The following is a 12,582-nucleotide window of genomic DNA, read 5'->3' as shown; positions in this document are numbered from 1 at the left end:
TGTCTGGGGCTCTGGGTAAGGTTGTATGGGCCAAACTGGCCATGTTTCCGCTGCTTCTGAATCTGTTGTGCTGCTCAAACCAACTGTCATTTTGACGCATTAGGGAGGCTTTACAGAATAAGAGTAATCCTATCAACTTTCTCTAATTATATTATGACCTGGGCTTAGCTTAGGCTCAAATCAAATTCCTGCAATTCACATGTTGGATTGTAAAATACACTTGCTGTTATGATAATGCTGTTAGATTTCACCCCTTCTCTCACCCTCTTTGTCCCCCTCCCCTCTTTTTTAACTCTCACTTTGTACTCTCACCCTCCCTCTACCTCACTCTCCCTCACAATTTCTGTCATTATTTTCTTTCTCAATACTTCTCTCTCTATAACATCTTTATACCCTCTCTCCCCATTTGTATTTTCTTCCCGTTATCTCTCTCGATCTGTCTACATCCCTTTCTTACCCTCTCTCTCCTTCTCTCAGTGCAGGAACGTTACCTGTCTACATCCCTTTCTTACCCTCTCTCTCCTTCTCTCAGTGCAGGAACGTTACCTGTCTACATCCCTTTCTTACCCTCTCTCTCCTTCTCTCAGTGCAGGAACGTTACCTGTCTACATCCCTTTCTTACCCTCTCTCTCCTTCTCTCAGTGCAGGAACGTTACCTGTCTACATCCCTTTCTTACCCCTCTCTCTTCAGTGCAGGAACGTTCTCTCAGTGCAGGAACGTTACCTGTCTACATCCCTTTCTTACCCTCTCTCTCCTTCTCTCAGTGCAGGAACGTTACCTGTCTACATCCCTTTCTTACCCTCTCTCTCCTTCTCTCAGTGCAGGAACGTTACCTGTCTACATCCCTTTCTTACCCTCTCTCTCCTTCTCTCAGTGCAGGAACGTTACCTGTCACATTTCGCTGTCTGGAGGAGAATCTGAAGATCGATAAGCGTGTGACGCGTTTCGTGCTGCCCATCGGAGCCACCATCAACATGGATGGTACAGCCCTGTACGAGGCGGTGGCAGCCATCTTCATCGCTCAGATGAATGACATCAACCTGGACGCAGGACAGATCATTACCGTCAGGTAGGCCCCTTCTTTACCACTAACAACCCTGGCCCAGGGGGTTTCTTAGGATACTTTTATGTTGAGGTGTGTTACCTGGGTGTAATATATTATGCTTTTAGGTATAGTACTAAAGTGCAGTGATGTTTTTAAGGTTGTCATGCTCTGTATGTATGTAAGAGAAAGCTGTGTCACTTCCTCCATGGGTTTTGTACCTTGAAATAGTCATCTAACTGTAGGTTTACAGGATGTATCAGTTGTGGTTGCTGATGACTTTTATGAGTCACATGCTAATCCATTCTGTGGTGACAATGTCTTGGAATGAGAAACGTGTGTGTAACGTCAATTCCCTCTTCTCCTTCCTCTCCCTCCCTCACTCATTCCCCTCCTCTCCTCTCAGTATGACAGCCACCCTGGCCAGTGTGGGAGCGGCCAGTATTCCCAGCGCAGGCCTGGTCACCATGCTGTTGATCCTTACAGCTGTGGGCCTGCCCACCCAGGACATCAGCCTGCTCATCGCTGTCGACTGGCTGCTGTGAGTCACATACACACAATCACTGTGATGTTACACTTCCGATACTCTGGTCTTTGTTTTCAACAGCATGATGACATTAGACTACAATGATTCAATGTAAGCTGATTATCTCTATGAAAGATAAGTAGGGTACGTCAAACTCTGTCAAAATGCAACGCATATTGTCAACTGTAAAGGGTAGAGTGGTACTTAGCTGTAGATGCCATTGCCATTGTTGGCATCTACTCATCCATGAGAGCTCCTGTCTTGTAGTGTACCTGTTACACAGTGTTCAGTCATGGCTGACTCCAGCATTGTCTGTCTGTTGGGCCAGTGACAGAATGCGTACCTCAATCAACGTGGTGGGCGACTCGTTTGGTGCTGGGATTGTGGACCACCTGTCCAGGGCAGAGCTAGCTGAGATTGACGCCGAGCTCCTCTCCCCTGAGGATGAGGAGTTCATCCCCCCGCCCCCTGTCCTCACCGAGATAGACCTGGTGGACCCCAAGAGACCTCCCGAGTTACCCCCACGCTCCCCCCGCCCGCCCAAACTCAACCACCACGGCCACTCCAACCTGTCACAGATCTACTCCATCACCAACTCTCCCCGCTCCGTCCGCTCTCCGTCCCCCCATTCTGTCCGCTCTCCCTCCCCACGCTCCAACTGTTCCCACTCCCACTCCCCACGGCCCTCTGCCTTCCGTACCCATTCCCCACGCATCCTCCGCAGAACAGAGCCTGGCTACTGCGCCCTGCCAAGCCACGACAACCAGGTAGGCAGGGTTACAGCTACCACTAGTCCTAGGGCTCAATCCTAACTTCTTGTTAATCATGTATTGATATCAATGGAATATTTGTGTGAACGTTTGAGTTGGATGGTCCTTTGATGGCCTGTCTCTGACTTTATTCCTCTTTGTCTTCCCAGATCCCCACACTCCCTCGCTCCCACAGAGAGAGAGACAGAGGGGATAGAGACAGAAGGGAAAGAGACAGGGAAAGAGACAGAGAGAGAGACAGAGAGAGAGATAGAGAGAGGGATAGAGAGAGAGATAGAGGAAGAGAGAGGGAGAGACTGCGGGGGCGAGACAGCGACCGATATCAGAGCGAGACAGAGGAAGAGGAGGAGAGGGATAGGGTGCTGGATGAAGGGAGTGAAGGAGAAGAGAGTGATGACACTGCTTACGACCGCAGGAACACCATTCTGCCCTGCGACCTGCCCTGATTGGAACACCTCTATGAAAACACTTCTGTTATACCACAGTTTCACTACACTTCCCACAATTTACTGCACTCTACCACCTAGTACCACTGTGGTGTTTTTGATAGGGGTCTGGGTTGGTGGATGCAGTGCTCTACAAATGGTTGCTATTTAGTAATTGTCTGATTTGAGTGTTCTTGTGTGATTTGAGTCCTGTTTGACAAGATCAGGGATCAATAAGCTTGCTTTGAGCGATGACGATATTTAAGTTGCTATGGCAACACCCTTTAATAATCTTTCAAAAAAGAGCCCATGCCCTAACTTGTACGCTTCAGTGTGCTGCAGAAGGGAGCTTTAACTTAGTGTTGTGTCTTCTGTCAACCCAGCTCTATTCTCTGATAATCATTGTCTTGTTCTAATCATTTCAGCTAGCCAGTTCCTCAACCTTATCCTCTACCCTGTAGCGTGGCTGAGAGAGACGCTCTACTGAGATCTTGGTGTTCAGTGTCAGTCAATGTACAATCAGAAATGTTCTCTTCTCAACTTCCAAAAGGTCATCTGTAGAACGTCGTCCATCTCCAGCTGTACTGTATCGAATGATTCAACAAATAAATACTCATTCTACTTATATGTAAGTTCAAATGTGAGATAAACTTGCGTGTAGCAACTATATGTAATTAAAGGTAACAAACACACTGTAGTCAAACTATTTTTATACTATTCTACTTCCTCTCTCTCTTCTCTTCTTCTCCTTGTCCTCTACAAACTCAACACTTCACTTGACTTTACCTCAACTTGTACCTCAACTTGTCCTGAAATGACAATCATAATACGGTTATTGTTGTTAATATTGTTATTTCTCAGTACTTATGTATGGTTAGTCATTTTTTGTCATCGTCTGTTGTCTGAAATGATGGTTGTTAGTAATTTTATACATTTTTTCCAGCACAACAGTCTTCAGTCTGTGTTGCACAGCACGTATTCATTTACTTGTTGTTTCATTACTCTTGTACTTTAATTATTTATTGGTTAATTAAGAGATATTCTCATTGGTTCTGTCATATTGATTTGTTTTCCTCTGTCCCTCTGAAATGCCTTTCATTGAAGGTCATTACTGCCTACCCAAATCCTTCAGTCTTAATGCAGGTTTGCAGATCCAGGTTTTGTGTATATTGTATGTAATAAAATCTTAGAGATTTATTTAAATTACACTGACAAAGATTTGGTTATTTCTGTACCTTGTGTAAAAACTGTGTACAGATTAGTACTACAAAAAGGGGACACACGTCAATATTTTGTGACTAAAGACAGTGATGAAATCCAGTGGACAAGGATATTACTGGACGTTCAAGTTGCAACTGGCACACCAGACCTCGAACACACACACACACACACACACACACACACACACACACACACACACACACACACACACACACACACACACACACACACACACACGCACACACACACACACACACACACACACACACACACACACACGTTGACACACACGCACACACGACAACGCACACACAGAGATACACACACACACACACACAACACACTCACAAAGCACACAGCATTACATTTACACATTGATGGGCAAAGACACAGGAGATATCAACACACTTAATCCTCTCAAAGACGAGTTGGGGAGGGAGGGAGGGAGGGAGGGAGGGAGGGAGGGAGGGAGGGAGGGAGGGAGGGAGGGAGGGAGGGAGGGAGGGAGGGAGGGAGGGAGGGAGGGAGGGAGGGAGGGAGGGAGGGAGGGAGGGGAGAGGAATTGAAGAACGGCAGATGGCCAGAAAGACGTCAATCCAACTCATTCTTCCAGACAGCATAGGGCACTGTGGGTAATTGCAAACAGGACTGACGTTAGTGCTGGGACCCTGCACGTCACGGAGAGAGGAGGAGAGGATGAGAGAAACAGGTAGATAATAAGGGAAAGCTTCAGGCCACAACAGGCCACCACCACCTAGTGAACCCAGTGAACAGGGACAGACATGCCTCGACTCTCTGGGTGAAGGTATTCAACAAAACTGACAGACTATGATTCATTACTCTATTTATATGTAGTGAACTGAGTCTTTTCGGCTCACATACAGGAATTTCTTACACAACAAGATTGCCACTTGTATTTTTTTGTCAATTCAATGAATAGCAACCAAAAACAAGCATAAATCACTCAAAATCACAAAATGAGTTGTCCATATTTTACACTAGAAACATCTAACCCACAACACGACATCGGAATGTCAGCCAACCCAGAGGGGGGTCAGGGTATGTAATCATTGGGAAAAGTCATCAAGCAGTGAGGGTATGAAGAGACTCATCTGCTCAAACCGTCAGTGTTGCTGAAAACCCATCAACTCATTTCAACTTCACTTCAGTCTGGCTTGTCTCCAGTTTCATTTAGAAGCATTTCTCTCTTTTAGCAACAGTCACTGAGTTTCCTCAGTCCTCCCTGGCAGAGTAGGGTATGGAACTGGTGGATGTTATTTCTATGTAGAGGATGGTTATTGATGCCATTACATTAGTGTCACACTTGTTGTATGTTTATTTAATCCCACCTGCACATTTCACCATTTCTGCCAACTAGGCTTTTTCAGGGCGGAGGGTGAAGAACGTTGCAGAAAGAAATGCATTACTGTCACGGCTGATGAAAGGAGCGGACCAAGGTGCAGCGAATAAGAAAAAGACGCCGAACAAAACAATGTACAAAACAAAATAAGGCTAAGTGCCATAAAGAAAGTCAACTTCCCACCAAGACAGGTGGGAAAAAAGGCACCTAAGTATGGTTCCCAATCAGAGACAACGATAGACAGCTGTCCCTGATTGAGAACCATACCCGGCCAAAACATAGAGATAAAAAAAATCATAGAAACACAAGACATAGAAATGCCCACCCCAACTCACGCCCTGACCAAACCAAAATAGAGACATAAAAAGGATCTCTAAGGTCAGGGCATGACAATTACAGACATGAATCACTGTACTTATGGGATTTGTTTGTATGGTTGTCCCATAAAATGTATGTTGTTTGTATAATTCGTTATTGTTTACATAATTATTTCAATCTGCAAAATACACAGTACATGTTTCTTCTGGCTTCATGGCTCAGAAGAAGCCACCACAGAGTCCTCAGTATGATGTCCCTGAGCTGGGATGACTAGGAGGATTTGCACTGAGTGCTTTGACCTCTAGAGACTAAAGAGATAGTTGAAAGGAGGGGAATCAACTCAATCCTTTGGGGTGCGTGTGAAGTGGGAACACAAATGATCCAATCTGCTCTCTCACCAAGTTAAACAGATGGTGTCTAAACATACCAATAATATCATACATTTAACATATTATGTCAACATTTTGAAAGACTAGACATTTTGGTTGTTGTTGTATAGATAATTGTTTTATGGTGAAGTGGACATCTGCTGACTCATCTCCCCTCTGTTAACAAAACAGGGACTCATTTAGATAACTGATAAAATACCATCTTTATTAAATACAACAAATATTAACAGGGTTCACAGTCATAGAACACATACTGGTAACCACACACACGTGCATACACACAAACACACACACAAACACACAGAACATATACTGGTAACCACACACACACACACACACATACTGGTAACACACACACACACACACACACACACACACACACACACACGCACACACAGTCATAGACCACGTACTGGTAACCACACACACACACACACACACACACACACACACACACACAATCACACACACACACACACACACACACACAGTCATAGAACACATACTGGTAACCACACACATATACACACACAACCAACACATCTTAGACGCACACACACAACCCACTATCTGTGCAGCTCACAATCTCTGATCATAAGAACATATTTATAAAGCACAGTATAAACACTGAACACTGTGCAAAGCATTTTGTTAAGACACATTCTAAGTAGGCAAGATAATTGAGGCACCATGGTAACATGGACAGGGGCAGGGATGTGTCTTTGGATGACCAGTAAAGTACTTCTACCCAGTGGGGTGAGTGTGTATGTAGGCCAGTGGTATCTACTAGTGTTAGCCCTGCACAGCCATTGGGAGGAAGGGTCAGCTGGAAGCCTGACAGGTCCAGGATCAGATTTCCCTGCCGCCCAGCCTAGCTGTCTCCATTACATACTGAAAACTCTCCACTGGCCCAGGACCAACGCTTAGGGCTGCTCTCTGTTTGCACCACAGCCCCCAGGCTGATCTCTTTGTGTTCCACGTCAACACAATATCACTGCAGAGCATTTCTGCCATAGCTTTAAGAGACGGTGCCCAGTCCCATCAGGACATTGAGTGTTTTTACACATAGTCCTCTTTAAAAGAACTGATCTTTGAATGAGGACTCAACTCTTTTGTCAGTTCACTTCACCTATCCTGTGGTCCGAGTCCTCTTTGCATTGCCATGTTTAGAAAGGAACCAAGATCTTTTTCCAAAATTCACTCAATGCACTCCAGGGTTTTTTTACAAAGTGCAGTGCAGGACAAGACATCAAAACGTGTTATCGGACAGCTAGATACACCTGCTTACATTTTGAAAGCTAATAGACTGCATTTAGTGAAAAAAGGGGAGAAATAATCATTTTAATCAGAAGACACTATGAACATGTAAATATTATTGGTAACAGAATAAATAGCAGAAGAATAACAGCAGATGAAATAATACTGTAATTAAAAAGTGTACACCCAATTTAGGCTACCGCCCTTTTAAGAGCTAGAATTGATTTTGGACCCTATGTTGTGATTCTCACCAAATATGTTGTTGTCTTCTCACACTATTCAAACCCCGCAATCAAATAAACAGTTTATGAACCTCTCTTAGCCTATAAATCACATATGGCAAACAAATAGTCTGAACTAAAAACTAAACATTTCTGTGGATTCTTGACAATCGCTAATCAATACACAAAAACATCACGTTTTTTTCCATGAACCTACACATCCACTTCTCTTTTTTGTCGCACCAATGTGAGTGGTTACGGCAAGGGAAACAATGCTGCAGTAGCAAAGTGTGTCGTGCGGAAATAATGACAAGTGAGCCTGGGAAGCTTTGTGTTCACATTGCCCTAAAAAGGGAATCAAACCTCGGAATTCAGGAGAACCGAACTCAGACCAGCTCTCGAGATGATCTCAGTTCGGTTTGCTTAGGGGGCTCTTCTGTCTTCTTCTGAGGGGGTCTGAGTTCTTTGAGAGTGTTCACACTGCACAAAAAAATTTGCAAACTGCACTGGGTTCACAAAAATGGTAAAAACGCCCTTAGTCAACCCTCTACACACATTCAAAACGGCCCTGTGCATTTAGCTAGCTAGCACACAATAACATATAAAATGGCACTGCAATTCACTCATGTCTTATAAACACCAACATTTACAATTGCTAGAGTTGTATGTACTGTATAAACTGTTATTACAATCTGGTAAATATATCATAAATAAATATACATTCTGTTTCAGCTGTTTTTATTGTCAATATGATGGCATCATACTCAATTCTCAGTGACATTAGCAAAAAGCAAGCTGTCACAATATCTCTGCCATGGACTCATCAGTTCTGTTTGTAGTAAACGGTGTAAGCCATTGACAGTGCAAGCGTGCAAGTAAGTCCTTGAGTAAAATAGTATTTTTTTTGTATCTCGTCTCCTTTACTTTGCCATCCTCCTTTATCTTTCTCTCTATTTAACTTAGAGGCAGAGTACCAGGGTTGTATTCAGCAGATCCTCTGTCTATCCATCTATCCTGTCTCACACCTGAGTGACCAGGGGTTCCCTGAGGTACACGTTGCCTTTGTTCTCCCACCCGTCCTGCCCCGCACACAGTCCTGACAGCAGTGTCCCATTGAGGGGGTTACAGATTCCCTTGCAGTCGCCCACATACAGGGGAGTGTAATCTCCCTCCCCTTCGTCTCCCTCCTCATCCTCACCCTCCCAGAGAGAGGTGCTGATGTGGGTGTACTCACTGATTTTCTCGAGACACTCCGTCTCTCGGTGATAGAAGTAGCTGAAGTTGGACACAATGACGGGGACTGGCAGGGAGATGGTGAGCACACCAGCGATGGCACACATGGAGCCCACCAGCTTGCCCCCCAGAGTCGTAGGGTACATGTCCCCGTAGCCCACTGTCGTCATGGAGACCACGGCCCACCAGAAGGCCTCGGGGATGCTGGTGAACACCGTGTCGGGGCTGTCCGCCTCGGCGAAGTAGACAGCGCTGGAGAAGAGGATGACTCCGATGAAGAGGAAGAAGATGAGCAGGGCCAACTCTCTCAGGCTGGCCTTCAGAGTCTGGCCCAGGATCTGCAGGCCCTTGGAGTGACGCGACAGCTTGAATATCCTGAACACCCTGACCAGCCTAATGACCCTGATGATGGCCAAAGACATGCCCGGGTCCTTGTTGGAGGTTTTGTCCCTGGCCAGCTCTGTGCCCAGAGTGACGAAGAAGGGAATGATGGCGAGGAAGTCGATAGTGTTCATCACGTCCTTGAAGAAGTGGAGCTTACTGGGGGAGCTGGCTAAGCGCATAATGAGCTCAAAGGAGAACCAGAAGATACATATGGTCTCCACCTGGAAGAAGGGGTCATGGAAAGCACTGCCAGTGGGAGGGACCAGGATGGTGATGTTGGGGAGGGTAGGATGGGGCTGGTAGGTGAATTTCTGGAGGGAGAGAAGGAGAGAGGGAAAGTGAGTGGTGTTAGAAATGAAGCAGGAGAGATTGAGGGGAGATAAAACAGTGAAGGGGGGGTGACCGTGGTTTAGACAAGAGATAACAAACAGGGTTGTAACGTCTCCTTCTAACTCACACCCTCCAACACGTAGATCCCCTGAACGCAGCTCACTCTCCAGATCCCAATCACCTGGATTCTAATCACCTGTTCACACACCATGTCATTATCACACACTATTTAGTTCAGTTCTTTGCTCCACATCACTGTGAGGTTTTGTTTGTTTTGTGACACACGTCTTTCAGAGCGCTGGCTTTCCTGTGATTTACTCCCCCTGTGTATGATGGTTTTTGCCTATCTCATTAACGGTGCCTTTTGTCTATTCCCTGCCTGTACTTTAGCTTATCGGATTTCCTGTTATCTACCTATTGCCTGATCTCCCAGACTACGTTACTAGCCTTTTCCCTGCCTGTACTGTTCCCTTTTGGACTCCCTGTGTAGGACCTTCTGCCTGCCCCTGGACCCAGCTATCTGCCTCCTCCTGTGTATGACCTTCTGCCTGCCCCTGGACCCAGCTACCTGCCTCCTCCTGTGTATGACCTTCTGCCTGGACCCAGCTACCTGCCTCCTCCTGTGTAGGACCTTTTGCCTGCCCCTAGACCCAGCTACCTGCCTCCTCCTGTGTAGGACCTTCTGCCTGCCCCTAGACCCAGCTACCTGCCTCCTCCTGTGTATGACCTTCTGCCTGGACCCAGCTACCTGCCTCCTCCTGTGTAGGACCTTCTGCCTGCCCCTAGACCCAGCTACCTGCCTCCTCCTGTGTAGGACCTCCTGCCTGCCCCTGGACCCAGCTACCTGCCTCCTCCTGTGTAGGACCTTCTGCCTGCCCCTGGACCCAGCTACCTGCTTCCTCCTGTGTATGACATTCTGCCTGCCCCTAGACCCAGCTACCTGCCTCCTCCTGTGTAGGACCTTCTGCCTGCCCCTGGACCCAGCTACCTGCCTCCTCCTGTGTATGACCTTCTGCCTGCCCCTGGACCCAGCTACCTGCTTCCTCTTGTGTATGACCTTCTGCCTGCCCCTGGACCCAGCTACCTGCTTCCTCCTGTGTATGACCTTCTGCCTGCCCCTGGACCCAGCTACCTGCCTCCTCCTGTGTATGACCTTCTGCCTGCCCCTGGACCCAGCTACCTGCCTCCTCCTGTGTATGACCTTCTGCCTGCCCCTGGACCCAGCTACCTGCTTCCTCCTGTGTAGGACCTTTTGCCTGCCCCTAGACCCAGCTACCTGCCTCCTCCTGTGTAGGACCTTCTGCCTGCCCCTAGACCCAGCTACCTGCCTCCTCCTGTGTATGACCTTCTGCCTGGACCCAGCTACCTGCCTCCTCCTGTGTAGGACCTTCTGCCTGCCCCTAGACCCAGCTACCTGCCTCCTCCTGTGTAGGACCTCCTGCCTGCCCCTGGACCCAGCTACCTGCCTCCTCCTGTGTAGGACCTTCTGCCTGCCCCTGGACCCAGCTACCTGCTTCCTCCTGTGTATGACCTTCTGCCTGCCCCTAGACCCAGCTACCTGCCTCCTCCTGTGTAGGACCTTCTGCCTGCCCCTGGACCCAGCTACCTGCCTCCTCCTGTGTATGACCTTCTGCCTGCCCCTGGACCCAGCTACCTGCTTCCTCTTGTGTATGACCTTCTGCCTGCCCCTGGACCCAGCTACCTGCTTCCTCCTGTGTATGACCTTCTGCCTGCCCCTGGACCCAGCTACCTGCCTCCTCCTGTGTATGACCTTCTGCCTGCCCCTGGACCCAGCTACCTGCCTCCTCCTGTGTATGACCTTCTGCCTGCCCCTGGACCCAGCTACCTGCTTCCTCCTAGGACCTTCTGCCTGCCCCTAGACCCAGCTACCTGCCTCCTCCTGTGTAGGACCTTCTGCCTGCCCCTGGACCCAGCTACCTGCCTCCTCCTGTGTATGACCTTCTGCCTGCCCCTGGACCCAGCTACCTGCCTCCTCCTGTGTAGGACCTTCTGCCTGGACCCAGCTACCTGCCTCCTCCTGTGTAGGACCTTCTGCCTGCCCCTAGACCCAGCTACCTGCCTCCTCCTGTGTATGACCTTCTACCTGCCCCTGGACCCAGCTACCTGCCTCCTCCTGTGTATGACCTTCTGCCTGCCCCTGGACCCAGCTACCTGCCTCCTCCTGTGGTGTTTTGCAATAAACACCTGCTGCGCCCTACGCTTGAAACCAGCTCTCTGTCTCCCCTCGTGTTCATTACAAGGGTAATGAAGGACATAAATGAATTGATAAGAAACAGTAATGAGGGAAGGTTAGACAGAGGTCGGGGAGAACCATGATGACTCCAGTAAACATGAGAAGGAGGAGAGAAGGAGGAGAAGTCTTTCCTCAGCACATGTGGAAAATGCATCTGTCGTCACGGTCTGATTAAGACTGTGATAACTGCAATACTGTGTTAACATCACTTCACTTGTGTAATCACTCTCTCTCTCTCTTTCCTTCCGCAGACCTTGATGCAAATGTGTTTGGTCTCTATATTTAAACAGAAGAAAAACATTATAGAGCTGCATGTGACAACGGCTAATGTTACAGCACAGCGTCTGGACTGACTGACGAATCTGACACTTCATTTCATCCTGACAATGTTTTCTAAGAAGCAGTCTTGGGGTTCAAAGTGAGACAGTCAAATGTAGGTTTTATGGTCCAGCCATAAGACGGATTGGAGTCAAATGGCTCAGAATTGTTATTGCCGATGATAAAATTGTAGTGAAGCAAAAGTCTATGATACTCTGTTTGTGTGTTAGTGCCTGTCCGTGTGCCTGCATGAGTGTGCCTGTGTGAGGTGCATATACAGCAGTTGTTTGTTTGTGCATATACTGCATATGTTAGTCTTTATGTAGAGGCCTGGAATGCTTTTACCAACTGAAATGACAGTGACATTTGCCATCACATTTGTCACCCACTTTAGTTCCATTTCTCCTCACCTTTATGAGGTTGAAAAGCCATGATCACACTGCCCCGACAGGCATTCTCACTCTTTGTCACCCAATAAGAAAGGAATAACAACTAGCCGCTCATTCCAAATGGTCACAGAACCATACAGCATG

At 47.4% G+C, this 12,582-nt stretch overlaps 2 protein-coding genes across 3 annotated transcripts in view; one reads left to right on the top strand and one right to left on the bottom strand.

The window, feature by feature from the left end:
- Positions 1–3,970, top strand: part of LOC112259229 (putative sodium-dependent excitatory amino acid transporter glt-3) — a 14,645-nt gene extending 10,675 nt beyond the window's left edge. The window contains exons 2-5 of the mRNA XM_042327900.1: positions 692–1,070; positions 1,450–1,584; positions 1,898–2,336; positions 2,489–3,970. Of these exons, the coding sequence (XP_042183834.1) occupies positions 692–1,070; positions 1,450–1,584; positions 1,898–2,336; positions 2,489–2,785 (1,250 nt within the window). The 3' untranslated portion in view covers positions 2,786–3,970. The remainder of the gene's footprint in view (positions 1–691; positions 1,071–1,449; positions 1,585–1,897; positions 2,337–2,488) is intronic.
- A 2,625-nt stretch (positions 3,971–6,595) lies between these two features.
- The window catches only part of LOC112237357 (potassium voltage-gated channel subfamily A member 1-like), an 11,671-nt gene continuing 5,684 nt past the window's right edge, over positions 6,596–12,582 (bottom strand). For both annotated transcript variants that reach the window (XM_042327727.1, XM_042327726.1), the window contains exon 3: positions 6,596–9,458. In XM_042327727.1, the coding sequence (XP_042183661.1) occupies positions 8,550–9,458 (909 nt within the window). In that variant the 3' untranslated portion in view covers positions 6,596–8,549. The remainder of the gene's footprint in view (positions 9,459–12,582) is intronic.

This window comes from Oncorhynchus tshawytscha, linkage group LG09, assembly GCF_018296145.1.
Source record: "Oncorhynchus tshawytscha isolate Ot180627B linkage group LG09, Otsh_v2.0, whole genome shotgun sequence".
NCBI lineage: Eukaryota > Metazoa > Chordata > Actinopteri > Salmoniformes > Salmonidae > Oncorhynchus > Oncorhynchus tshawytscha.
The sequence above is the reverse complement of the archived record's forward strand: the minus strand, read 5'-3'. Positions and strand labels throughout refer to the sequence as shown.